Source organism: Dasypus novemcinctus, chromosome 10 (assembly GCF_030445035.2).
Source record: "Dasypus novemcinctus isolate mDasNov1 chromosome 10, mDasNov1.1.hap2, whole genome shotgun sequence".
In the NCBI taxonomy this organism is placed as follows: Eukaryota; Metazoa; Chordata; class Mammalia; order Cingulata; family Dasypodidae; genus Dasypus; species Dasypus novemcinctus.
In genome coordinates this window covers 244,237-271,594 of record NC_080682.1, presented here as the reverse complement: position 1 = coordinate 271,594, position 27,358 = coordinate 244,237, and the positions used below count along the sequence as shown (strand labels likewise).

General features: G+C 56.9%; 1 protein-coding gene across 1 annotated transcript; it reads right to left on the bottom strand.

The window, feature by feature from the left end:
• Positions 1 to 48: 48 nt before the first annotated feature.
• B4GALNT4 (beta-1,4-N-acetyl-galactosaminyltransferase 4) lies at positions 49 to 11,106 on the bottom strand. The gene is made up of 20 exons (XM_058304854.1): positions 10,762 to 11,106; positions 7,657 to 7,760; positions 7,154 to 7,249; positions 6,987 to 7,082; positions 6,802 to 6,892; positions 6,619 to 6,719; positions 6,403 to 6,470; positions 6,063 to 6,141; positions 5,540 to 5,606; positions 5,281 to 5,415; positions 5,096 to 5,205; positions 4,911 to 5,011; positions 4,711 to 4,808; positions 3,695 to 4,634; positions 1,856 to 2,139; positions 1,565 to 1,718; positions 1,382 to 1,454; positions 1,143 to 1,296; positions 701 to 827; positions 49 to 469 (listed from the first exon to the last, which is right to left on the bottom strand). The coding sequence occupies exons 1-20, from the start codon at positions 10,910 to 10,912 to the stop codon at positions 352 to 354; spliced, it is 3,147 nt and encodes a 1,048-aa protein (XP_058160837.1). The 5' UTR covers positions 10,913 to 11,106; the 3' UTR covers positions 49 to 351.
• Positions 11,107 to 27,358: the final 16,252 nt, after the last annotated feature.

Genomic DNA, 27,358 nt, shown 5'->3' with positions numbered 1-27,358 from the left:
TGAGGACTGATCTCTGTCCTCCCAAGACAACCAGGTGCACAGGACAAGTCGGAACTAAAAAAAATATTTCATTTCATTCTGAATAAAAAACGGAACAGACAGAACTCTTGGGAATCCTGAAAACAATGTCGTCGCTACAGCAAAATTTCACAGAAATCATCGCACAGAGTGAGGGGCCAAGCCTGGCCCGGCCCTTCCGTGAAGACCGCCGTCCGGCAGTGGGGGGCGTGGCGAAGGCACCAGCGGGCCTCGGCCGGGCCAGCGATGGCCAGTCCCCAGGCCCCTGTCCCGCCCTGGCCAGTCCCACTAGGACCCCCAGTGTCCGGCTCAGGGCCTCCGGCCGCTTCCAGGTCAGTCTGTCTGGGGGCCCTTCCGGCTCCGCGTGTCCCACATTCCCCGCTTGGAGTGGTAGTAATGGTAGAAGTTCCGGAGTCGCAGCCGCTCTACCTCCAGCCCTGCCTGCAGGACCCTGGGGGCGGGGTGGGGGGGAGGAGAGGGGGGCTCAGGGCAGCAGAAGGCCGTACCCTGGGGTGGGAAGGGGGATGACCTGGTTTTGGGGAGAGGGGTGGGGTTCGAGGGTCTCTCTGGGCCTACAGGGTCCTTTCAGCACTTGGGGACCCCCGGGGGCCTGTAAACCCCCCTCCCCATCAGAGGAGGTGGACGTGGGGGCTATCACCCCACGAGGGGCGGGGGTGGTCACCTGTCCAGGAGCTCCCAGTCCTCGCCCCCCCACTGGTCGCGGAACTCCTCCGTGTTCATGCCCCCAACGCGGTCGAAATCCGACTTGTAGATCCCGAAGAGACCGAAACCGTTCACCTCCCAGTAGCCTGGTGTGTGGGGGGGGGCATCAGACCCCAGGCCCTGCACGGCTTCCTCCCCAAAGGGCTTCTGGGGGGGGGGTAGGACTGGGGGAGGCTGGGGCAGGGTGGAGAATCTGCGTGGCTGGGGCACTGGAGAGGCTCTCCAGGCACCTGGCATCATCCAGGTGCTCTGCGGGAGGTGGGGGCCTTACCGGTGCGGCTGAGGAGGCCCCAGGCCTACCTTGGGGTGGGGAGGGGGGGCCCCAGGAGTGGGCCACGCTGGTGGCTGGTGGGCTCCCTGGGGCTACCGGGCGGGCCCGGCGTTGGGGGGTGCGGCGTTACCGTGCGGGTCCCTGGGGGAGCTCCCGCAGCCCAGGCGCATGACCACGGGCGCGAAGGCCAGCTTGCCCTCCACGCAGTGCTTGCGGATGCCGTCCAGGATGTTGGGGGGGAAGTGGATGTGCAGGTCGCACAGGAACACGATGCTGCTGGCCACCTGGGGGCCGGGAGGTCTGAGCGCGCCTCTTCCCCGCAGGACGGCGGGGCTCGCCCGGCCCCCCCCCCCCCCCCCGCCCACGCACCTCCACAGCGTCCACGCCCGCCTGCAGCCCGGCCGAGCGCTCAAAGTTCCCCGAGCGCCTCAGGTACTGGTACCTGGGGGGACAGTCACAGACCATTCCTGGGTACGGGTCGGAGCACCGGCAGCCGCGCGGGGAGGAGGCGGCACTGCGTCCCCGGGGGGGGGGGGGGGGGGGGCCGGTTACCAGGGCAGCCGCGCCGCGCGCAGGGCCTGCTCCACGTCCATGTCTTCGCTGTCGAAGTCCACCAGGACGACGCTGAAGCGCGAGTCCCCAGTGCGGGCGTGCAGCGCGGCCATGTCCGCCAGGAACTGGGCCACCCAGCGCGCCTGGTTCTTCACTGGAGGAGATGGGGCCTCAGGCCGGGGCGCATCCCGCTCCACAGCCCCGCACCTCGGGTCCCGCGCCCTCGACGGCAGGCTCGGGGCCAGCGCCCGTCCTCCCCGTCCCTTCTCTCGCCCCGCGTCGCGGGCGCACCTGGCACGATGAAGTGCACCATCACGTCCTGGCGCCAGGCCAGGCGCAGCGGCCGGCAGAGCTCCGGGCGGCCGTCGGGGCGCGCGGAGGCGGGGGGCGCGGGCTCGGGGCTCCCTCCGTCCGCGTCCCCGGCGCGCGCCCCCGGCAGCCGCAGGAAGACGTACTCGGACAGGCGCAGTCGGCCGCCCCCGCGCTCCTGCAGCTCCAGCTCCAGCAGGAAGCGGCTCCCGCGCGCCGAGTCGCGGCGCTTCTCCACGTTCACGATGCGCAGAAGCGCAAAGCGCCTGCAAGGCGGGGCCGGGTCACCCGAGGCTTCGGAGGCCCCGCACCCGCTGCGGGTGTCCCTGGCCCGGAAACGAAGCCGCTCGCTCAGCAGACTGTGGGGAGCGCGCACCTTCCCCCACCACAGCTCCGGGGCGGCAGGGAGTTCCCGGAATCCAGGCCCGCCTTCTGCGCCTTCCCCTCCCCGGGGCAGAGCAGGGAGGAGGCAGACGCCCTGGGGGGGGTGACAGGGCCAGGGCCGGGGCCACCGGCCGCGCCCTCGGGGGCCGCTCACAGGGCACGTTCTGCCCTTGCTCACAAAACCTTGGGTTGCTCCCCACTGCCCACAGGATGCGGCTCGAATTCCTTAACAAGGCATTCCAGGACCTTCTGCAAGGCCTGTCTTCATCCTACCACGAGGTTTGCAGACCCCTCTTCCCAGGGCAGAGCCACCTTCTCCTTCCTTTGTCCTTGGGGCGTCTCCTGACTGGGGTGCACAGTCTTCCCCAGTCCCAACTCTTCAGACGCCCCTTTCTGGGCCTGGCATGCCCCCAGCAGCTGGAAGGCTGGACTGGCCACCTGCAGCCGGGCGCCTGCCTGGCCTGGCCTCGGGGCCTCCTCCGATCCCTCCCCAAGGCCTCCCTCCTCCTGCTCCTGAACACTGTGTCCTCCTCCTGGAAAGGCGGGACCCTGCTTGGTCCCCCTCCTGCTTGGTCCCCCTCCCCCAAAGTCCCCCTGCCTGACCGGGCTCTCCCTTCAGCCCTTGCCGCCCCTGTGATGGGCACATGTTCTGAGCTTCTCTACTTGCTCCCTCCATGGAGCTACTCGGGGTGAGGGGTTGCGTCCATGCCCACCCCACCAGGCCCAAGGGGACGGTGAGCCCCACTCAGGATGCTCAGGGCCAAGGGCAGTGCCCCCTCTCAGCCACCTGGACTCATCCCCCCTCAGCCCCTCCCCAACTGGCCCTGACCCCAGACCAGCCTTTCAGACCCAGTCCTGCTGGGCACCTGCTCCAAGGCAGCCGCAGGGCAGGTGGGGTCCCTGCCACTGCTCGCAAGACAACCGGACCCCGAGCCGGGCCTTCAACGCCCTGGACGGGAGCCTCCTCTCCAGCCCCGTCTGCCCCGGCTCCACCACCACCTGCTTCTCTGTCCCCTCCTCAGCTCCTCACTTGTCTGTCCAGACCCTCGCCTTCCCTGAGTCGGCCTTGCCCTCCTGGACAGTTGCAGGGTGCGGAGACCCAAGGGGCCAAGGGGGCAGGGGCCCTGCGCCGTCCCCTGCAGCCAGGCCGTGACCTCTGGCAAAGACCCAGTGGCAGCTACAGGGGAGGAGGGAGGAGCCCTGAGCTGACCCTTGAGAAAGTGCCGGGGCTGTGAGGCTGGGGGATCCAGGCTCGCGGTGAGGCTCTGGGGGACCCCAAGGCCAGGAAGGGACCCCCAGCGGCAAAGGGCCCCAGAGGAGAGAGCGAGAGCTTGGTGGCTGCAGCAAAGCACTGAAGACTGGCCGGCGGGCCCCCTAGCGCCCCCCAGAGCCCCCCAGCGCCCCCAGGCCCCGGGCCGGCCTGCGGGTGCCTCCTACCCGCCGTGGTGGGCGTTGAGCCGCTCCATGTACTGCGCCACCACGTCCACGGCCTCGGCCTCGGGCAGCTGCAGGTTCCCTGACACGTTGCAGCGCAGGTCGTTCCAGTCGGAGCGCAGCAGCTCGAAGTCCACGGCGCCCACGCTGAACGTGCGCTGCCAGTCGATGGCGTCCTCCCGCCAGCGGCCGTGCCGCTGCCCCGGGCCCGCTGCCGCCTCCTCGCTGTCCTCGCGGTCGTCCTCCTGGTCCTCCTCCTCCTCCGCGCCCTCCCCGGGCAGCTGCGGCCTGGACATCTGGGACAAGCTCAGGAAGGAGGTCACCGGCCGCACCTCCAGCGATGAGTTCGAGTCTGCCGTGGGCGCCGCGAGTCCCTGCGAGCGCGCCTGGCCCTCGCCGGCCCTCGGAGAGGCCTGCGCCCGGACCGGGGGCTGCGTGGGCGCGTCTGCGCGCCGCTCTCTGGCCTGGGGGCCGCCGGTCCTGCGGCCGCGGGGCCGGGGCGGGCGCGGGGGCGCCAGCAGCTGCACCCTGGGCCGAAGCCTGGGGCGGAAGAAGACGCCGGGGAAGGGTGGCCGGGGCGGGCCGCGAGGGCTGAGCCGCGCTGGGGCCCGGGACGGCGCCCGCGGTCGCCGCCGCACACGCGTCACGTACACCTTGGGGGGCGGCTGTTTGGCGGCGGCGCGGGGAGACGCGGCGCGGCCCAAGAAGAGGGACCGAGGCGGGGCTCCCGGGCCAGCCCAGCTCAGCGCCCGCGAGCGCCGTGGCCGTGGCCGCTGCTCATCCTGCGGGCCGGGGGAGGTGGGCGGGGTGGGGGTCGCTCCGGCGAGGGGGGCGGGGTCGTGCGCTGCGGGCGCGGGGACCCGGCGCGGGTTCTGTGGCGGGGGCGCCTCGGTGGGCTCCAGACCGTCGAGCAGCTCCCCCTCGTCCTCGTCGTCCATGAAGTCTGCAGGGAGCTCAGGTCATTCGGGGGCGGCGGGCCGGGGCGAGGGGAGAGGCACGGGGCGCGGGGAGGGGCTCACCGTCCGGGTTGAGAAAGAGGAAGGCTCGGCGCTGCACCTCCTTCTCCTCTTCCTGCCCTTCCTCCTTGTCCATCTTCATGTACTTATAAAACCCGAACCTGGGCGCGGGTGCGGGGAGGCATCAGAGACCCTCACCCTCCTGGCCGCCCACACGCGCCCGGGCCACGGCCCTGGCCGCCGGCCCCGGCCGCCGGCCCCACCTTTCCAGGTACAGAGGAGACTCCCGGTAGAAGCACTTGTTTTCCGTCTCCATGTGTGTAAGGCGCGTGTAGTCATTGGGGTAAACGAAGGACAGGTACACCTGGAGGCAGGGTCAGGGGCTCAGGGCGGGGCTCCCAGCGTCCCGGGAGGGTCTCCCGCAGGGGGCGGGCAGAGGGGCACTCACAAACTGCAGGCCCTGGTATCTCGCGATGGGGAAGTCCTTGACCACGTAGGTGGGGGCGTAGGCGCAGGGCTGCAGCACGGCCTCCAGGCTGGAGGGCTCCACCCGCGGAGCTGCAGGAGCCCGCGGTCAGCGGTCAGCGAGGGGCAGGAATCCGCCCCCACCCGCCGCTGGCTGGCTGCACTCACTGAGGAAGAATGTGTCTCGGGGGTCCGGACGGAGCATGTCGGCGCTGGGCTCCTCTTGGGACAGAGGCCCCCCCGTGTGGCTGGCTGGAGACTGGGGTACATGAGCCACGTGGTCCATCTTCAGGGCCGACTCATCTGGGGGCACAGGGGTGGGTGGGAGCCCCAGGAGTGCCCATTCACCCCTCACCCAGAGACCATCCCAAAGAGGGCCTCTGTCAAAGACACCCCCCCTGTGCTCCCCATAGGCTCCAACTTGTACCTGTGTAGAGCGAGATGTGAGCCGGACCGATGACGTCAAACTTCTGGCCAGGCAGGAAAGCTCTCCACTGGGGGCAGAGAGGGTGGTCAGGGCCTGGGGGTGTGTCAGGGACAGGAGCCAGGTCCAGGGAGGAGGGGGCTTCCCTGGGGGTGGGTGAGCAGGAAACCAGTGGGCAGGCCCTCAGGATGCAGGAAGTGCAGCAGGTGGATGCAGGAGGGGCCCTGGGGCCTGCGAGGGGGCAGCAGGAAAGCAGGCTAAGGGGCCCAGAAGCCTGGGGGGCCATGGGCACCCGTGCCCTCTCCTTGCTTCTCCTCGCCTCCCTCCACCTGGCCATGGTTTCTGCCGCCAGCTCCAGCCTCCAAGGCCAAACCCCTCACCTCTCCCCTCCGCCCGGCACCCAGGTGTTTGAGGGAGATGGACAGAGGGCACTCTCACCTGGGAACGCTGGAAGCCCGGCCAAGCGGTGGGGACCAGAGGGGAGGGGGCCCCAGGAAGACCCTGAGGAGGGTGGGGCCATACTCACACCCACTTCCACGTGGTCAGAGCCTCGGTCGTCTTGCTTGTGCAGGAGCTCAAAGTAGTATCTCCGGGAGGCCATGAGCCTGGGGGGCACAAGGGGTCAGGGGAGACAGGGCCCCCGTGCCCAGGCACCCCCAGATGGAGCCAGAGACGACGGGACGGGAGAGCGTGGCTCTCGGGGCCAGCGGGTCCCGGGGGTGGAGGACGGACGGTCTGGCCAGGCTGGTCCTGGTGCCCCAGTGCGTGCCGGGTGGGGTGTGACCAGGCTCTCCTCTCACGAGCGCGTTTGCGAACACGGGCGTGCGTGCACATGTGAATACACACACACCTGCACGGTCACTCACCGCCTGGGCCTGGACACCTGGGAGCTGAACTTGGTGAATTCTCCAGGCGCCGTCCACTCCGAGCCAGTCTGTGGGGGGTGCGGAAGGGGGCGGTGGGGGTTCACCCTCTCCTGGGGGCTACTGGCCCCCCTCAGGCCCCACTTCTGAGACGCGGGAGGGGACAGGGCACCGAGGCCGCAGGGGGCCGGGGCGAAGGGCAGGGGCAGGGGCAGGTACCTTGCCCACAAAGGCCACGAGCCGGGCCCCCGCTGGGCTCTCATCGGGGCTGAGCCAGAATTCGGAGTTGTCATCTGAAGCCACGGAGAACTGGACGTCTCCTAGGCCGCAGGACAGGGCTCAGGGGGCGTGGCGTGGCCTTGGGACCCTCCCCCCCGCCCGCGCACCCCCCCTCCCCCGTACCATCTCTTGCTGGGTGGATGAAGCCGAAAATCCGAAGGCCGTAGTTCTTCCACTTGGGGGACACGGCCAGCTTCCTCACAGTGGTGCGGATCTGGGGGGGTCACAGGCCTGCTGACGTCCACGCCCACGGCAGCCCACGGCAGCCCCCGGCCCGCCTGCCCAGGCCCCCACTCCCACGCACTCACATGGGGGAACAGCGGGAAGTGCAGGTTCCTGCGCAGGTGGCCCACGGCGCCGCCGCACCAGTCCTCAAACACGTGCAGGTTCACCTGCCCCTTGTACTGGGGGGAGGGTGGCCTCACCTTCTGCACAAGCTCCCTCCCTTCCCCATCCCAGGCAGAGCAGACCTTACCTCCTCCCGCCAGGGGGGTGCCTGATGGGTGAGGTTCAGGGGGGGCGGCTTCCCAGCACCCCCCGGAAACAGCATATTTGGGTCCCGACCTTCGGCCTGAAGAAAAAGGGTATCAGGGCCAGAGTGAGCATCCCACCCTCCACACATCCCCCGAGCCAGAAGCACCTGCCACACACCTCACACACCTGCCTTACACCAGGACACAATCTGCGACACGCCACAAAGACCACACGCCCAGCCCTGCCACCCTGGACACACGCGCACACCTGGGTCTCCACCGCCCCAGCCGCAGGCGCTCGGAGGCGCCGTCGTCGCGCAGCCTCCGGCAGAGGCCTGGCCACCCCACGCCCAGACACCAGCACCAGGTGCGGCCTCCAGGCTGGGACACCTGGTGGGGCCCCTGCACCAACTGGACGCCTCCCGTAAGCAACCCCCGTGGCGCAGGTGCTGAGGCTGCGTGCACATGCGTTCCTCCCACAGGCTCGCGTGCGCGACCCGCTCACCGCCTGTTCCTCCTCGCGGCTCTCGCTGGAGTCCTCCGCCCTCTGTGTGGACGGCGCGGCCCGGACACCCCGGCCTTCTGTCACGCCCGCCAGCTTCTCGCCGTCTGCCGGGGCGTGTGGAGAGTGACCCTGCTGTGGGCTGGTTGGGGTCCAGGGCCCCCGGGGGGCACCCTCGGGGAAGCCTCTCCTTCCCACGTCCACTCCCTGATGCCCTGGCCCCACGGCTGAGCAAGCACTCCTGGCCCAGGTCCCCTCTGGGCTCACCGGGCTCTTTCCAGGCCTCTGCTAGTGGGAGAGAAGCTATATGTGCACCCTCTAGCGCACACGCCTCCTATGCATGCACACACTAGCGTACGTGCTGGTGCACCTGCTGCAGCACATACTACCATGGTGAGAACTGACTCGTCCCCCACAGGTGATGCTCAGGTCCCAGCTCTATCTGTGGACAGGCCCTTTGAGGACGTGAGGGTTTAAGGTGCCCAAACTGAACGAGCATGGGCCCTGCTCCACACGGCCAAGTCCTTATATGCTACGGGGACTGGACACGGGAGGAAGCCACGGGAGCAGCCAGAAGTGGGAAGAACAGCACCAGACGGGAAAGACCCTGCCGCGTGCTGCCACGGAGCCCTGAAGATCACTGGTCAGAAGATGCTGGCTGGGAAGAAGCGGTCCAGCCTGACAACTTGAGCTGGGGAATTCCAGTGGTTAAGCCATCCCGCTGGGTGGCATTTGCTTTAGCCCTGGGAAACTAAGACAGTGTACGTGCTAGTGTATGCATGCACACAGTAGTGCATGCTGGTGCATGTGCTAGCACACATGTTAGTGTATGTGTGCACATGACAGCATGTTTTCAAACACTAGTGTATATGCCAGTATACATATGCACAGACTACCGTACATGTTAGCATATATGCCAACACATATGTATGCACACTAGCGTACATGCTAGCATGCATGTGTGCACGTGTGCACCATCTGGCTACCCTCGCCGGGTGGCTTCTCCAGCAAGCCCTCCAGGACTGCCCCAGCAGCTGCTCCTCTCATCCCTGCTCTCTTGGCACATTTCTCACGTCTGCCTGATGAGAACTGAGAGCCGTGGGCTAGGGCTGAGACTTGATGCCAGGTAAGCTGGGGTCCAACCCTACTGTATCCCTCACTAGCCTCTGTGACATCAACACAACAAGAGAGGGAGCCACCCTGCTGTGCCGCCCCTGGGCCAGCTGCTGCCCCTGGGCCAGCTGCTGCCCTCAGGCCAGGGCCCGAGATCAAACAGCCTGGAGGGAGACCCCATGGGGACATCTCCCAGCCTGACCCCTCACCACTGACTCTCCTCAGCCTGAGGCAGACTACCCCTGCCCCCCAAGCCCCCCACTTCCTGGACTTCTGTGGACCTGAACAGTCATGCTAAACCTCAGGTGGCACGCCCCTGCCCCCCAGGATCCGAGCCTGGGGGGACGTGCACCCCAGGGCCAAGTCGCCTCCCAGGAAGCCCAGCTCAGAACTTGGGGGGAGAATCCCATACAGGGAGGGGTGAAGCACAGCTGGCTCGAGGAGGACTGAGCACGGTCCCCCGCCTCAAGAGGTCCCTGCAGTTCCTCATTCCAGGGTGTTTCCCCAGTCAGACCCCACCGTCCAGCAGGGAGGCAAGCCCTGGCCAGATACCCGCAGCCCAGCCCTGATGCCCATCTAGCAAAGCCCAGGGCGTCCCCAGCACAACAGCTCCGGGCTCCCACCTCCCTCAGGGACCTCTGCCAGCAAGCCCTGCTGGCACAACACCTGGGAAGGACACCTTCCTGGCCCGCAGAGCCTCTCTCCAGTGCTTCCCCAGGTGAGGGCAGCTGGGAAAGCCGCAGGTGTGCCCTGCTGCTAGGCTCCTCACAGCCCTGCTCTGCTGGGAGCTAGGCAGGGGAAGGGGCACACACGCTACCCCCGGCAGCTGCCACACTGAGATTTTCATCTTCCTGGACTGAACCGCTTCCCAACCAGGAGGCGAGAGGGCCACTGGCCAGGCTTCCCAGCTGGGTGGGCGCTGGGTGCTCAGAAGTGGGGCTCCCTGCATCTCCACCCTTCCTGGGGCCCAGACTCTTCAGCTGCGCAGGAAATCAGACCGGGGGAGGATGGTGGCTGCTCGGAAAACCGCAGAAGTGGCTGAGGGAGCCGGTTCTGTTCTGTGTCACTGGGTCCACGGTCAGAGCTGGGGTGGGGGTGGGGTGCTCCTTTTAAGGAATGAGCAGGGCTGCGGGTCTCGGAGTTTGGGGCTGGGAGGTGCATAGGCCCCGTGGGGGTTGGGACGGGCCCCGGCCTCGGGGTCTGCTGAAGGAACAGGAGGAGGAGACAGGGGGCTTCGGGCAGGGGTGGCGCTGAGCTGGGAGCTTTGCACCCCCGGGGGCCAAGATGTCGCGCGTCGGCTTTAAGGTCTGGGTCTGCGGAGCAGGTGGGACGCAGCCCGGCCCTGCCCCTTCCCACAGAGCTCTCCCTGCGCGTCCTCTCTAGGTCCGGAGTGTTAGTCCAAGCCCTGGTGTCAAAGGTCGCCGCCCTGAGAGGCTTGCCCCCCGCCCCCCCGCCCCAAATAAGCTCCAGGAGCCTCCCCTGGCTCTGCCCACCGTCTGATCCCCACTCCGCAGGCCGAGGTGCTCTGGGCTCAGGGCTCCCCATGTCGCACCCCATCACCAAACTGCCCCCAGCACACGGGCACCCCAGCCCTCCTCCAGGAAGCCTTCCAAGCTCACCGGTCAGGGTCCCCAACTCCGCCCCGGGGTCGGGAGGCTGGCTTCCCGGGCCGGAGACCAGGTGGGGAAACTGAGGCCGTGCTAAGGAGGCAAGTGGTGGAGGCACCAGACCGGCCTCTTGGAAACTGAGGGCGCCTGGGCAGAGGGGCCCGCGGTTAACGCGGTTACACCAGCTCCAGGCCTGACTCCGGCGCCCGCCCGGCTTCAGGGACGCTCCCCGGGAGGGTCGCGCACGTCACGACTGACGTCACTGGGCATCCAGGCTAGGCCGAACCGCGCCCCCTGCCCCAAAACCTCCCAGCGGGGAAGGGCCCACCCGAGGCCGGCGCTGCCGGGGCCCGCGCCCTGCCCCCGCCGCGGGCGCGCGCCGCCGTACCTCGCCCGTAGCCCAGGCGCTGGCGCAGCGCGCGGCCCTGGCGCACCAGGCTCAGGTGCACGTACGTGAGCCACGCGGCGCCGGTGAGCAGCAGCAGCAGCAGCAGCAGCTTGATCTGTTTGCGGATCTTCTTCACCGGGCACCACGGCATCTCGGCCGCGCGCCCGCCCCGGGCTGCGCTCAGCGGCGCCGCTGCGGCCCCCGACTCCCGCCCGCGCCCGCCCAGCGCCGCATCCCCCCGCCCGCCCGGCCGCGCTCAGCGCCGGGGGCCTCGCATGGTCCTTTGTCCACCGCCCGCGGCCAGGGGCCGCGGCCGCGACCCCCAGGCTGCCCTCGGCCGCGGGCCCCGCGTGGGCGGCGGAGCAGGCCCCTCGAGGCGCCCCCGCCCGGCGCCCGCGCCCCGCGCCCCGCGCCCGCTGCCGGCTCCACGCTCCCCGGGGGCCGCGGCGGGACCGGGCAGCATCCACGCTGCGGTGCTACCCACCGTGAAGCGGGCCCGGCCGGCGCCCAGAGCCAATGGGCCGGGCCTGCCCGCGGAGGGCCAATCCGCGGCGGCGGGGCGGGGCCGGCGGGGTAGGCTGTGCTCGCCGCGGGTCTCCACGCAACGCGCGCTTCCACCTGGGCGCGCGGCGGCGGAGCGCGGGGCCTCTTCCCCGGCCGCCCCGGAGGGGAAGGCGCGCCGCGGGCTGTCCCGGGTGGACCGCAGGAGGAGGCGCGTCCCGGCGCGTGGCCGGCTCCGGCGGCCGAGGCCGAGTCCTGGAGACCCGGGAGGCTGGCTCAGAACCGTCGCCGTCCCCCGCGCGGCGGGTCCGATCGCCTCCGGGGCCGCGGCCCCTCCCGGGCCTCCCCGCAGCGCGCCTGGACCGTGATTTCTCATCTGAAAGCTGCGCCCTGTGAGGATTACGCAGAGAACTGCGTCCCAGCAGCCTGCGGCGCGCCCTCCCTCGCACAGCGGCGCGAACAGTCCCTCCGGGGCGCAGGTGTACCCAGGGCCCTGTCCCCAGACCCTCCCTCCACTGGCCCCTACCCCTGCCTTCAGTGGGAAGGTCACCTCGCTCCCATACCTCCCCTTTCCTTCGTTTGCACCGGCGGCTGTGGGGAGGCAGGAGCCAGCTGTGGCGTCCACTGCGACGCACACACTGGCGTCTTCTCGCCATTCCCACGGCGTGCACCGGCGTGGGGTAGAGCAGAGTGGAGTGGAGGGGGAAACATGCCTCGGGGTTCGGGCAGGCTTGGGGTCTCCGTCTCCCCAGGGCCATCTGTGTGCCGGGTCTGTGTGTTGGGGGAGAGGAGGCGGTGGGTAGAGGTGTGAGTTACCTGTCTCTCTTTTGGTTTCAAAAGAAGCTGAGGTTCTAAGGACCAGAGCAGGTGCCACCCCCAACTCGGGCTGGATCTCAGTTCTGTGCCTGTGTGGGCTCAGAGGAGGGGGGGCACAGTTCCATCAAGAATGGAGCCAGCCAGAGCCCTCTGGGTCCTGTGGCGCCCAGGGCCAGTGTGTGTCCAGCTCAACATGCTGGCGCTCTCATCTCAGTGGAGAGACGAGGTGAGGCTTCCTCTCCTTGACTTGAGGTGAGGCTTCCTCTCCTTGACTTGCCAACGGGAGTTTCGTCTCCTCTCTCTGCATTCAGGCTGAAAGCCGCCTCTGCCTGCGGCTTGCCAGGTCCCCGGGTGGAGGGGACAGCCATTCATTCCCTGGTCACTAGAGAACACCCCTGCGAGTCTACCGGGGGTGGAGAGGGTTCTTGGGGACCCCCTGCCGAGGACGCGGAGGGCCACCGTGGGGCAAATGGGGTGCCCCGGGAGCCAATATGGTCTTGGAGTCTAGGGGAGGCTGAAAACAGTGAGACCGAAGAAATGGGGCTCAGACAAAGTGGAGGAGGAAGCGTGGGAGAGATAGGACGGGGTGGTGAGGGGAAGGCGATGAGGAAGAGAGGGTGGGGGTGGGGTGCTGGGGGTCAAGCCTGGAGAGGCTGAGGACGGTCTCGAAAGCGCTTGGCTTCCCCGAGGGTGACAGGGGACCTCCAAAGGACCTTCGCCCTGGGAGGGCAGGGCTGCACCTGGTTGCCACGTGGACAGTGGCCACAGAGGGTGCGAGGCGAGGGGCTGGGGGCACAGGCCAGAAAAGGATGGGCCTGCACAGAGGCGACAGTGAAGAGGGAGAGAAGCAGGTACAGGCAGATGGGGTGCAAGACTCGCTGGGCCGGGGCCGCCGCGGGTGTGTGCGGTGGGCTCTGTCCCACCAGCCACAGAACCTCGGACCCCGGCTCGCTCTCGCAGGGAAGCCCCCTCTCGGGCGTGGGGGGCCAGCTCACAGGCTGGGGCCCCAGGAGTCAGCGCCCTGGCACACGGCAGTGACGTGGCGCAGACCAGCGGCCCTGGACTGACGGCCTCCCTCGCCTCGGCTGGGATGGGACGCTGGAGTCAGAAGGCGCGATCCCTCGTGGGCTGCGTTGGTGCCGCGAGCTGCTCACGCCACACCCGGCCCCTCAGTTCCTGGTCCACTGCAGGCCTTCCCCTCCAGCCCCTCCCCTGCCCAGCTGACCTCTGTATGCATCTCGGCCCCACCGTTACTCCCCCTGGCCCTGTAATTGTTACGGAGTAACAGACACCCCCACATCGGCTGTGTCCAACCACCGCCTTTTACCGTGCTTGGGAATTCGGGGCACAGCAGGGTTGGCCGGCTCTGCTCTGTGATGTCCGGGGAGGGGCTGGAATCTCCTGGCAGCGTCTGCATCTCCAGGTCGTGCCTCGGTGGGGCTGGCTGGACAGCCGCCTTGGCCAGGAGGGTGCCCTGAGCACCACGCCCGGCCCTGCAGGGGGCGACCTCCGACCCCAGCAAATGGGGGAGCCTGCGCCCCTTGGGTCACCTCGCCCCACTCTGCCCTCCACTGCTGAACCCATCACAGGCCACCTGGTCCAGGGGAGAGGCATAGTCCACCACTGGACGGGGCGCCCTCCACCGTGGGTGCCAGCCTGTGGTGTGTCCTGCAGCAGCACCCGCACCTCCCACTCCATCGTCTCCCAGTCTCGTTCCCCTCCACCTTCCAATCCATTTTCCACATGGTGGAGAATATGTTTGTACATTCAATAAGATATGTCATAGTGTCTTGTGTGTACTTTAAACGTTTCTTTAATAGTGTTGTCCTATAAGTCTCATTATTCCTCATATTTTTGCCCTGCGCTATATATTTTTCATGTCCAGCCAATTGCCGTGTGTGCATCTACTGCTTTCCCTCCTAGCCCTGCCGGATATGCCACCATATGTGCATTCCTTCGGCTAATAAATATTTCGTGACTGTGTCAGAGCCAGAGGGACGCAGCAATGGACAGAAGGATAAGCTCTCTTCTCTCACCAAGTTTATATTTTACTGGAAAGACACAAATAAGTGAACAAATAACAATTCTGGATAGTGGTAAGTGCTGTGAAGAAAATCCCACGGGGCAGTGGGCTACAGCAAAGTTGGAGGGGGAGACCTGCCAGGGGGCCACTCTGGGCTGGGACCCCAACAAAGGCTGGATGGCCAGTGGTGGGGACGGTGCCAGCAGAGCCCCAGGATGTGTGGCCCGCGTGGCTGCGGCCCAGCAGGTGGACAGCGGCAGGATGCAGAGAGTGAGAGACGGGACAACTGGAAACGGCCACCATGCCTGGCCAGGACGGCGTTCAGAGCGGCCGCCGCTGCTCACTTCTGCCACGAGGTGCCTCATGAGTTCCTCTTGGAACCAGTTCTCAGTCCGCGCCTTACAGGGAAGGGGTTCTGGAAACAGCCTGCAGTTCCTTTGGTGCCTGTGGGGTCTCGGAATGGCCCCGCTTTGCGCCTGACAGTCTTGGGCCTGCTGGGACTTGAGTCTGGCGAAGAAGCAAGGAGAGGCGGCGGGCGGGCCCCAGAGGTGCCAGGCAAGTCAGCACCCCAGGCTCTCCGGGCGAAGAGAAACTGCTCTCAGTGCAGGGGCTGAAGGGCAGTTTTCCCGGCAACAAAGGTTTGACGTGATTCAACCTCAAGGTCCCCTACTTCCCTGGATTCTGTTTCTGTGTCCATGCACCAACGTTCAGGATCCCACTTCTTTCCAATAAATTGCACAACTTTATCCTAAGAGACTCTGTGAGGGTGGAAACTCAGTTTGCCTTGTAATCCAGCCACCTGCAGGACTGGATGTCAGGGCTGATTTTGAGAAATGCAGACTCTGCGGTTTCAGGAGATAAAAGATTCTTTTAGGAGAGTCATGAAAGATTTCTAAGGAAATGGGGACCTCAAACCTATAGCCACAAAAAAATGGATTCTGTCAACAAGGAATGAGCTCGAAAAACCAGAAAATGAATACAAATGTCCTTTTGTGTTTGGCTTATTTTACTCAACACGACGTCTTCAATGTTCATCCACATTGCTGCATGTATCAGAACTTCATTCCTTTTGGGGCTGAATGATATTCCATTGTGTGTATACATCACATTTTGTTTATACATTGTTTATGGACACTTGGGTTGCTTCTGTCTTTTGACAATTGTGAATAATGCCGCTATGAACATAGGTGTCCAAATATCTGTTCAAATCCCTGATTGCGATTCTTTTGGGCATGTACTTAGAAGTGGATTGATTGCTGGCTTGTATGGTAATTTTATACTTAACTTTCTGAGAAACTCCCAAATTGTCTTCTGCAGAGGCTGCACCATTTTATACTCTGACCAACAAAGAATGAGTGTTCCTATTCCTCCACATCCTCTCCAGTACTTGTAATCTTCCATTTTTAAAAAACAGTAGCCATTCCAGTGGTTGTGAAATGGTATCTCATTTTGGATGTGATTTGCTTTTCCTAACGGCCAATATGTTTTTCATGTGCTTCTTAGCCATTTGTATATCCTCTGTGGAGAAATGTCTGTTCAAGTCTTTTGCCCATTTTTAATTGGGTTGTTTGTCTTTTTGTTGTTGTGTTTATACATTCTGGATCTCAAATCCTTATTGGATATGTGATTTCCAAATATTTTCTCACATTGCGTAGGTTGTCATTTTATTTTCATGATAAAGAACTGTTATATGCAAAATTATTGTGAGACCCTATATTCTTTTTTCTTTTTCTTTTGTTGCTGTGCTTTGTGTATAATATCTAAGAAAACATTGCTTAATAAAAGGTCATGAAGATGCTTCCCTATGTTTTCGTGATGGTTGAAGCTGTACAGACCCCAGAAAAGTATGTCCTCACAGTTAACCCATTCCTGTGGGTGTAGACGCATTGGAAGGAGGATCTTAAGACGGGACCCCCTCAGCCAGGGTGGGTCTTAATCCTCCTACTGGAGTCCTTTATAAGAGAATGAAATTCAGAGGAAGAGAGAGCCGCAGAAGGAGGGAGCTGAACGCAGCGAAACCCGGAAGAGAAGGAGAGCCCAGCAGCTGCTGCCCTGTGCCTGCCAGGTGACAGGAGTCCTGGATCGCCAGCAGTGGTACGTGGGGAGAAACCATCACGGGATGCTGCCTTGATTTGGGCATTTTTCTCAGCCTTGAAACTGCAAGTTTGTAAGCTTAAAAATCCCCATTGTTAAAAGGCAACACATTTCACGGTGTCAGCATTTCTGCAGGCTAGCAAACTAGAACAGTTTTCTTCTAGGAATTTTATAGTTCTGACTCTTATATTTAGGACTTTGATCCATTATTGAATTGGTTTTGGTACATGGTGTGAGGAATGGGTCCGCCCTCATTCTTTTTCAAATGGACCCAGTGCCATTTGTTGACGAGAGCATTCTTTCCCAATTGAGTGGCTTTGCCCCCTTGTCAAAAATCAGTTGCCACAAATATGAGGGCTGATTTCTGAACTATTAACTTGATCCCACTGGTGTATATGTCTGTCTTTGTGCCCACACCATGCTGGGGTTTTTTTGCTGTTTTTGTTTCTTTCAGGTACTGGGACCAAGGATTGAACCCTGGACCTTGTATGTGGGAAGCCAGCGCTCAACCACCGAGCCACAGCAATTCCTCTGTGTTGGTTTTCATTTGTTTGCTTGTTTGTTTTTTGTTTTGTTTTCAGCCGGGGACCAAACCTGGGACCTCTCATGTGGGAAGAAGGTACTCGACCACTTGAGTCACTTACGTTCCCCATGCTGTTTTTTTGTGTTTTGTTTTTAATCTGGTTGCGTCATCATTGTTTTGGTGCGTCGCTCCACCACGCAGGGCCCTCGCACCTCTGCACGCGGGTCTGGGATGCCTTTTTCTCTTTTTTTCTTACCAGGAGATTCCAGGGATTGAGCTGGATCCTCCGTATGGTAAACGGGGGCTCGACTGCCTGAGCCACAGCCGCTTCCCCCCGTGCTGTTTTTATTAATGTGGTTTCTAATGAGCTTTTAGATTGGGAAGTGAGTCCTCCAACTCTGTTCTTCAAGATGGCTTAGGCTGTTTGGAGCTCCTTACTCTTCCATCCAAACCTGATGACAGGCTTTTCCATTTCTGCAAAGCAGGCTGGTGGAATTTTGTTTGGAATTGCATTGAATCTGAAGATCACTTTGGGTAGAATTGACACCTAAACAATATTGAATCTTCCAATCCATGAACATGGAATGTCCTTCCATTTATTTAGGTCTTCTTTGATTTCTTTTAGCAATGTTTTGTAGTTTTCTGTGTATGCATCCTTTACACCCTTGGTTAAATTTACTCATTGATATTTGATTCTTTTAGTTGCTATTTTAAATGGAATTTCCCCCCCTGGTTTCCTCTTCAGATAGTTCATTATTAATGTATAGAAACACTACTGATTTTTGCATGTTGATCTCATATACCCTGTCACTTTGAATTTATTAGCTCTAGTAGTTTGTTGTGAATTTTAAAGGATATTCTATATATAGGACCTTGCCATCTGTAAAGAGGGAAAGTTTTATTTCTTCTTTTCCAATTGGGATACCTTTAATTCTTTTTATTTTATTTTTTTAAAGCATTTTTAAAAAATATTTATTTACTTATTTATTTCTCTCCCTCCCCCCCCCTACCCCAGTTGCCTGTTCTCTGTGTCTATTTCCTGCATCTTCTTTGTCCACTTCTGTTGTTGTCAGCAGCACTGGAATCTGTGTTTGTTTTTGTTGCGTCATCTTGTTGTGTCCACTCTCTGTGTGTGTGGCACCATTCTTAGGCAGGCTGCACTTTTTTCGCACTGGGCGGCTCTCCTTACGGGGTACACTCCTTGTGCGTGGGGCTCCCCTACGTGGGGGACACCCCTGTGTGGCACGGCACTCCTTGCGCACATCAGCACTGCACATGGGCCAGCTCACCACACGGGTCAGGAGGCCCTGGGTTTGAACCTGGACCTCCCATGTGGTAGGCAGACGCTCTTTCAGTTGAGCCAATTCCGTTTCCCCCTTTTATTTCTTTCTCTTGCCTAATTGCTCTGACTAAAACTTCTAGTACAGTGTTGAATAACATTGGTGCCAGTGGGCATCCTTATCTTCTTCCTGATCTTAGAGGGAAAACTTTCAGTCTTTCACCATTGTATGATGTTAGCAATGAGCTTATCATATAGGCTTCTTATCATATTGAGGAAGTTTCCTTCTTTTCCTAGTTTTCTAAATGTTTTTATCAGGAAGGGATGCTGTATTTTGTCAAATGCCTTTTCTGTGTCAATTGAGATGATCATGGTTGTATTATCCAAAGGGGTGCTGATGCTAAATACCAGAAATCAGTTGGTTTTTATAAAGGGTATTTATTTGGGGTCAGAGCTTACAGATACCAGGCCATAAAGCTTAAGTTACTTCCCTCACCAAAGTCTTTTGCCACGTGTTGGAGCAAAATGCCTGCTAATGTCTGCCAGGGTTCAGGCTTCCTGGGCTCCTCTCTTCCCAGATCTTGCTTCTCTCTGGGCTCAGCTCCTTTGTTTTCTCCACAAGGTTAACTGTAGACTATGAGGCTCTCTAGGCTTTGCCTCTCTACACAAGGCCAGCTATAGACTCTCAGGAGACCGACTTTGTCTCACTCCCCGGGACTCGATTCTCTCCAGGCTCAGCTGCTCTTCTCCTCTGTGTGCTTACTTCCTGGGCTCCAGCTCAAAACTCCCACATCAAAACTCCAACTCTCTTCTCTGCCATGTAGTTTTCTCTGTGAGTCCTCACCCACCAAAGGGGCAGTGACTCAACATCCTACTGACATGGCACAATTTAAAGTCCTAATCATAATTTAACCACAGCCAGGTACAGACCAATTTACAAACATAATTCAATATCTATTTTTGGAATTCATAACAAATATTAAATTGCTACAGTGTTTTTTTTCTTCCTTTGTCTATGAATGTGGTGTATTACATTAAGTGATTTTAAAAATGTTGAACCACCCTTTCATACCTGGAATCAATTCCACTTGATCATGGTGTATAATTCTTTCAATGTCCTATTGGATTCATTTTGCTAGTATTTTGTTGAGGATTTTTGCATCTATATTCATAAGACATATTGGACTGAAATTTTCTTTTTTCTTACAGTACCTTTATCTAGCTGGGTAGAAGGGTGATGTTGGCCATGTAGAATGAGTTATCAAGTATTCCCTCCTCTTCAATTTTTTGGAAGAGTTTGAATAGGATTGGTGATAATTCTTGGAATGTTTGATAAAATTCACCTGTGAAACCATCTGATATTGAGCTTTTCTTTGTTTGGAGGTTTTTGATTAATGATTCAGTCTCCTGACTGGTTTTTCATCTGTTGAGATCATCCGTTTCTTCTTGAGTCAGTGTAGGCAGTTTATGTGTTTCTCAGAATTTTTCCATTTCATCTTGGTTTTCTAATTTGTTGGTGTAAGTTGTTCATAGCATCCTTTTATAGTCCTTTTTATTTCATCAGGGTCTGTAGTAACGTCTCCTTTTCATTTCTGATTTTAGTTACTTGTATCCTATTTTTTCTGCATTAGTCAACCTAGAGGTTTGTCAATTTTATTGATCTTTTGAAAGAACCAACTTTCACTTGTGAATAAAATTGATTCATTTTTTTGTCTGTTTTTTTTTTTTTTTAAGTAGGCACTAGAAACTGAACCCAGGACCTCCCTTGTGGGAAGCAGCTGCTCAACCAATTGAGCCACATCTGCTCCCCTCTATTTTTTAAAGTTCTCTATCACATTAATCACTGGTAGCTGGTCTACAGAGAGAAAGCATTGTCTTAATGATGCCCTAATTTGGACATTTTCCTGTCCTCAAAACCATTTGCTCATTTTATTAGAACAAGCGGCATAATATTAGGAGATAAGAGATATGTCATCAACATTGCAATGTAAGACATCCCCCAGAAAAGTCTTCTCTCAGAATCAACTAATAAAAGGACAAATCCTATTTGCATGGATCTCTGGAGTAGAGACTGGAGAAGGACTCCACAAATGCTGAATCAAAGAAAAAGACGAAAATATGAAATCACATAGGAAATTTGTGTCCTGGACCTGCTAGTCTGGATGCCTCCCCTTTACTTGGCTCCACGTAGCTTGGAAGCCACACAGAGGCTGCATGGCCTGGGCCCCTCCTGCTGCAGATGCAGACCTTAGCACCACTCACAGCGTGCGTCAACCCCACAGAATCCAGGCACAGGGACCCAAGCCTGCAGAGATCCAGGGCCGAACACAAGCAGCTTAGGAGTGCACATACAGAAGTGCCCCCAGGAAAAAAGAGACCATGGCAGAACTTAGATCAAGAGGCACACACACTTAATCCAGCCTCTTGTTTCTTGGACCACCTAAATGCAAAACAGACCTTTCTGGAACGGCCCCACCTGGCTCCCAGGGCAGGATCCCTAATGGGGAAGAAACCAGAGGCAGAAAAAGCCTTGTGGAGAATAAAAGGTTGTGAAACTGAACTGCTGGGTCTTAGAACTGAAAAGCATAGTGAAAAGGGAAAGTGAGTGAGGGAGAGAATCTAAGCAAATCATAGGACCTGGGGAGAAAATACTGCATCAAAAATAAACAAAAGAGATCAAGATTCCCAGAGAAGGAACCGACAAAGGGAAGCTTTCTCCTGGAGGTAAAACAATTATAAATAAAAAGGCAATCTTAAAAATTGTACCACATACCAGAGAAAGAATCATGTGCACAAGAGTTGAGAAAATCTGAACTGTTGGACATCGGCTTCTCTAAAGGTCCAGAATCAGTTGGACCAAAGGAGACTTACCACAAATCCAGTCAACAATGAAACTCTAGACGAGAGAGAAGCTGACTGTATCAGTTAGCTAAAGGGGTGCTGATGCAAAATACCACAAATTGGTTGGTTTTATAAAGGGTATTTATTGGAGGTAGGAGCTTACAGGCCATAAAGCATAAGTTGCTTCCCTCACCAAAGTCTATTTCCGCGTGTTGGAGCAGGATGGCTGCCGACGGCTGCCAGGGCTCAGGCTTCCTGGGTTCCTCTGGGCTCAGCTCCTCGTTTCCTCCACAAGGTCAGCTGTAGACTATCAGGCGAATGGCTCTGTCTCTCTCCCTGGGGTTTCTACCGTGTCTAAGGAGCCATCTCTGTTCCTCTGTGTTCTTCTCCTGGCTCAGGTCCTCTCTTCCTGGGGCTCCAGCTTAAGATTTCAGCATCGAATTCCAACATCAGAAATCCTCAACCCTGTCCTTTGCCGGCCTTTTAACTATGAGTCCCCACCCACCAAGGGGTAGGGACTCAATGCCCTAATGATGTGGCCCGATCAAAGCCCTAGTCATAACTTAATCATGCCCAGGTACAGACCAGATTACAAACAGAATCCCAATATCTATTTTTGGAATTCATAACCATATCAAACTGCTACACTGACCTTCATTGTTAACACATCAAAGTAATCAGATGCCCAGACATCAGCAAAAAATTACAAGCCATACTAAGAAAGAGGAAGATATGGTTGAGTCAAGGGAACAAATGAAAACTTCAGAGAAGAAAGAGAATTTGGAACAACAAATCAAAGATATTCAAACAAACCTCGTAAATCAATTCAAAAAGATAAAGGAAAATGTGGATAGAAATAAAAATTGTGGATATAGAGCTGAAATATATTAAGATGACAGTTTCTGAGCATAAAGAAGAATTCATAAGTTTAAAAAGAAGCATAACGGAAATTATGGTAATGAAAGGCAAAATAATGGAGACTTAAGAATACACTAAAGGGGGAAGTGGGGAAACAGACTTGGCCCAGTGGTTAGGGCGTCTGTCTACCACACATGGGAGGTCCGCGATTCAAACCCTGGGCCTCCTTGACCTGTGTGGAGCTGGCCCATGTGCAGTGCTGATGCGCGCAAGGAGTGCTGTGCCATGCAGGGGTGTCCCCGTGTAGGGGAGCCCCACGTGCAAAGAGTGCGCCCCATAAGGTGAGCCACCCAGCACAAAGAAAGTGCAGCCTGCCCAAGAATGGCGCCACACACATGGAGAGCTGACACAACAAGATGATGCAACAGAAAGAAACACAGATGTCCGGTGCTGCTGATAAGGACAGAAGCAGTCACAAAAGTACACACAGCAAATAGAAACAGAGAGCCGACAACTGGGGGGGGGAGGGAAGGGGAGAGAAAAAAATATATACTAGAGGAGGGGAGCTTGATCCTCCACAGCTTATAGTACCAACTACGTCATTGGCTCCTACTGCACAACCAGCAAGGGAGAAAGGGCAGGAAGCCCTAAACGAAAGAGAAAAACTGCACCCAGAATAAATACTCTAGTAGCCAGATGCCAAAACACCAACAAAAACTTTCAATGCACACCAAGAAACAGGAAGAAATGGCCCAGTTAAAGGAACAGGATAAGCCTCCAGATGACATAAAGGAGCTGAGACAACTAATCCTAGGTATTCAAACAAATCTTAATAAATTCAATGAGATGGCTAAAGAGATTAAGGATATTAAGAAGACATTGGATGAACAAAAAGAAGAATTTGAAAGCATACATAGAAAAACAGCAGATCTTATGGGAATGAAAGTCACAATAAACGAAATCTAGAAAACATTGGAATCATATAATAGCAGATTTGAGGAGGCAGAAGAAAGGATTGGTGAGCTCGAAGAAATGACCTCTGAAAGTGAACATACAAAAGTACAGATGAAAAAAAGAATGGAAAAAATTGAACAAGGTCTCAGGGAATTTAAAGACAACAAAAGATGTGCAACCATATGTGTCATGGGTGTCACAGAAGGAGACAAGAAGGGAATATATATATACATACTAGAGGTACGGAGAAATAGGAACGCTCCTTCACTGTTGGTGGGACTGTAGAATGGTGCACTTCTGTGGAAGACAGTATGGCAGTTCCTCAGCAAGCTAACTATAGGACTGCTGTATGATCTGGCAATCCCTCTACCAGGAATATATCTAGAAGAACTGAGAACAGTGACACAAACAGACATTTTCACACCAATGTTATTGTGGCATTATTCACTATTGCCAAAAGATGGAAACAACTCAAGTGTCCATCAACCAATGAATGGCTAAACAAAATGTGGTAGATACATACGATGGAATACTATGCTGCAGTAAGAAGAAATGAGATTGGGAAATATATGATAACATGGATGAAACTTGAAGACATTATGCCAAGTGAAATTAGCTAGTCGCAAAAGATACAAAAGGACAAATATTGTTTGGTCTCACTATAGGTTACTAGGAGATTGGATGAGGGCTGAGAAGGGGTAATGATGCTCAATTAGCTTGACTGTAAAAGTGTGGAAATGGATAGAGTTGATGATAACATATAATAGTGCATATAACTAACATGGCTGGTGTTAGAGGCTTACAATAATTAACAAGCTGCAGCTCAGTCTCCCCTTATATGCACTGGGGAAAGGCTAACTCATCCCCCATAAACCATCCTGTCCAAGGGCAGGCACTTCCCCACAGGTTAGATAAAGAAACCACATAGAGACTGGAGTACAGGGAAATGGAAACCTTCCCTACCTGCATATCGGAGGGAGACAAAATTCCTACAGAACAAAGAAACAGCTGCTCCTGCAGCATTCCAAGAAACCATAGCTCCCTAACCCACTATCTCCTAGTCACTGCCAGGGAAAGTTTTCACCTCTAGGGCTTCCTATTGGCCCCTGCACTTCACTCGGACCCTCAATCCCCCCCCCCCCCAACTATCATTTCCCTGCTTAGGAAAGTTCTGCATAAATTCAAATCCCCCCCTTCCAGGAGTGGGCTGAAGTCTCACTTCACCATGCTGGTGGGGAGGCTGAAGTCTGTTCTTCAGAGCCCTTCCACTGGGAGAGCTTCTCAGTAAATCTTTCTTTATCTATAGTCAATCAGTCTCCGTGTCCCAGCGAGCGCCATATTTTCTCCAACATATGGTGCTGAAACCCGGGACTGGGGTCATGTTGAGACTGACTAGTGAGGAACCCCCCATCTGCCAGGGCTGAGCACCCATCCAACACCCATGGGCTGAGCACCCATCCAACCAGACATCGAATCTCGGCTGGTGAGTTAATGGTTTCTCTGCTGGAGGATCCTGCTGTCTCTCTCTCTCCTTTCCCATTGTCCAAGACAACCCACTGGGAACACCTAGCGCTAAGTCAGGATCCTCACTGTTCCCCGAGGGCCACGGCGGATGGTAGGCTGTATTCTTGTGGGAAGAAACCCCTTGGTCCAGAGACGTCTGGCTCCAAGAGCGGTTTCCCATTTCCTTGGAGATATTGGACTGATTCAGGGATGCCTGCCTCACTCAGAATCTCTCCCGTTCTAGAGGTCCTTAGTCTCACCCCAGTTACCTAAAATGGGGAATTCAATTTTGGCCCCCCCAAAATCCATGCCTCTGGGCTGTCTCCTTCATAACCTTAAAACTCTGTACCCGGAAGGAAACATCAGACCAAAAAATCTCATTTTCTATTCAACCTCTGTGTGGCTGCAATACAAATTGGACAATGAAAGTCAATGGCTAGAAAATGGCACTTTTGATTTCCAAGTTCTCCAAAACTTAGAGAACTTTATCCAGCACCATGGCAGATGGCCAGAGAGCCCTTACATTCAGGCATTTTTCTATCTTCAAAATCACCCCTCCCTCTGCCAATCCTGTTCTTCCTACCAAATTCTTCTTTTACACCAGAAACCTCCTCAGAAATCCCCCTCCTCATCAACTTCACCCTCTAAAACTTCTGAAAACTCTGACTTTGATCCCACAGATCCCGCTCCTCCTGTGCCTCCTCCCTGTAATCCTCCGGTGTTATCCCCGCACTCACCCTCCATCCCTTCTTCCTCCCTCTCCATCACCACTGCCCCGTAACCCTCCTTTCTCTCCTCCTCACGCTCGCTCATGAGGACTGCCCCCCCCTTCTGCACCGCGGCCTCCACCTCTGCCAGCACCAGGCCCCTAACTCCACACACACACCAGCTCCTCTCTGGCCCCTCCGGGAGGCAGCAGGAGCTGAAGGAGTAGTCAGGGTACACGTTCCTTTCTCACTCTCAGCTTTAAGCCAAACAGAGGACCCGTTAGGATCTTTCTCTGAAAAGCCTGCTACATACATCAAAGAATTTCAACACCTCACTTGCTCGTATGACCTCACGTATCAGGACACATACGTTATCCTTACCTCCTCCACAACTCCAGAAGATAAAACCGCATTTGGGCTGCAGCTGCTGCTTTCGCAGACTCCATGCATGCTCAGGATCCCAAGAGGCATCCGGCCGGTCCCACCGCAGTTCCCACCACTAACCCCTCCTGGGATGACCAACCAGGCTCCACTGACCTTGCTCGCATGGCCCATTTCTTAACCTGCATAATAGAAGGCATGACAAAGGCTGCTCTTAAGGCAGCTAATTATGATAGAATTAAAGAAATCTCACAGAAACCTGATGAAAATCCATCTGCCTTCATGAACAGATTAACCGAGTCTCTCCTTAAATATACTAATTTAAATCCTGACTCAGACTCTGGTCAGCTATATTTACACACCCACTTCAATACCCAATCTTACCTGATATTAAAAAAAAACTACAGAAGTTAGAAGATGGCCCTCGAACCCCTCAGAAAGACCTAACTAAAGCCACCTTCAAGGTCTCTAACGATAGAGAGGAGGAAGCCAAATTGGAAAAGCATAAGCGACATCAGGTCAAAGCCTCCTCCTTGCTGCTGCCCTCAAGTTCAATTCTCAAAAACCGCCTCCCTCTGCCTCCCCTCGGCCACCACCCGGACCCCGTTTCAGATGTGGACACGCCCCGCCCTGATCCAAGACCCCCAGCAGGCCTTCCCGGTGTGTCAGCACCAGGGCCACTGGAAGTCCGACTGTCCTGAAAACCCTGTTTCCAGGAAAGTTCCTCCAGTGCACCCCACAGATCTGGAGCCAAGATCTTCCTTTCCAGGCCTTCTCAGACTGATAAAAGACGACTGATGGGTCCTGGATTCGAAACGGCCCCGCATCTCCATCAGTAAGTCGGAACCGAGGGTGACCATCGAGGTTGGAGGTAAGCCGACCTCCTTTTTAATTGACATGGGGCCACATACTCAGGCCTCCTAGAACATTCAGGACCTTTATCTACTTCCTCTGTCTCTACTGTGAGAGTTGACAGCATCCCTTCTTCTTTAATTACCAAACCACTCACATGCTTAATAGAAAATCATACATTTTCCCACCAATTCCTCTTAATCCATACCTGCCCCTCCCCACTTCTAGGTTGCGATATACTGTCTAAACTCCACTCTCCATTTCCTTTACGCTCCCATCCTCCTAAACTCCTCCTTCCCCTCCTGTCTACCACACCCCCCTCCCAGGCCCCTGCTGACCCTCCCCCTACACTGCAAACAGAAGTTCCTCCCCAGCTGGAACACCAGCTCCCTTCAGTCCATCACACCATCCCCTGTCAAAATAGCCTTACAAAAACCCTCGTCTGTCACAAATATTCCTCAGTGTCCCCTAACCATCACTGCCCGACAAAGCTTGACACCTGCCATTGACAAGCTCTGCAATGCTGGCCTTCCACGTCCAACTCCAACTAACTCACCCTTCAATACTCCGATTCTAGCAGTAAAAAACCCAATGGAAGCTGTTGTCTTGGCGAAACCTTAGAACGATTAATGATGCCACACAGCCTAGTGTCCCCTGGTTCTAACGCGTGCTGTCTTCTGTCCCACACACCCCCTCACACCACACACTACACTGTAATCGACCTCAAAGGTGCCTTTTTCTCTATTCCCCTAGACAAAACTTCCAAAGACATTTTTGCCTTTACATGGACAGATCCTGAAAACCCTCTAAATCCCCAACGATTAACATGGACAGCTCTTCCTCAGGGCTTTAGAGATAGTCCCCACATCTTTGGACAGGCCCTGCACCGAGATCTCTCTGACCTTCAGCTCTGCTCCAGTACCTTCTCCAATATGTCGATGACCTCCTCCTTTGTAGCCCCTCCTTACAAACCTCTATAACCCACACTATCACCCTCTTAAATTTCTCCGTTATAAGGAATATCAGGTTTCCCCAAACAAGGACAATTTTTAAAATCTGAAGTAACCTACCTAGGGCTCCACCTTTCCCCCTCACGTAAACATCTAACTGCAGACCGAATCCAGCTCATCAAAAGCTATCCTCTTCCACACACTAACGCAGACCTCCTTTCTTTCCTAGGGCTTGTCAACTTTTTTCGTTTCTGGATTCCATACTTTGGACCTATATCTAAATCCCTTTACCAAGCTGCTTCTGGCAACTTACAT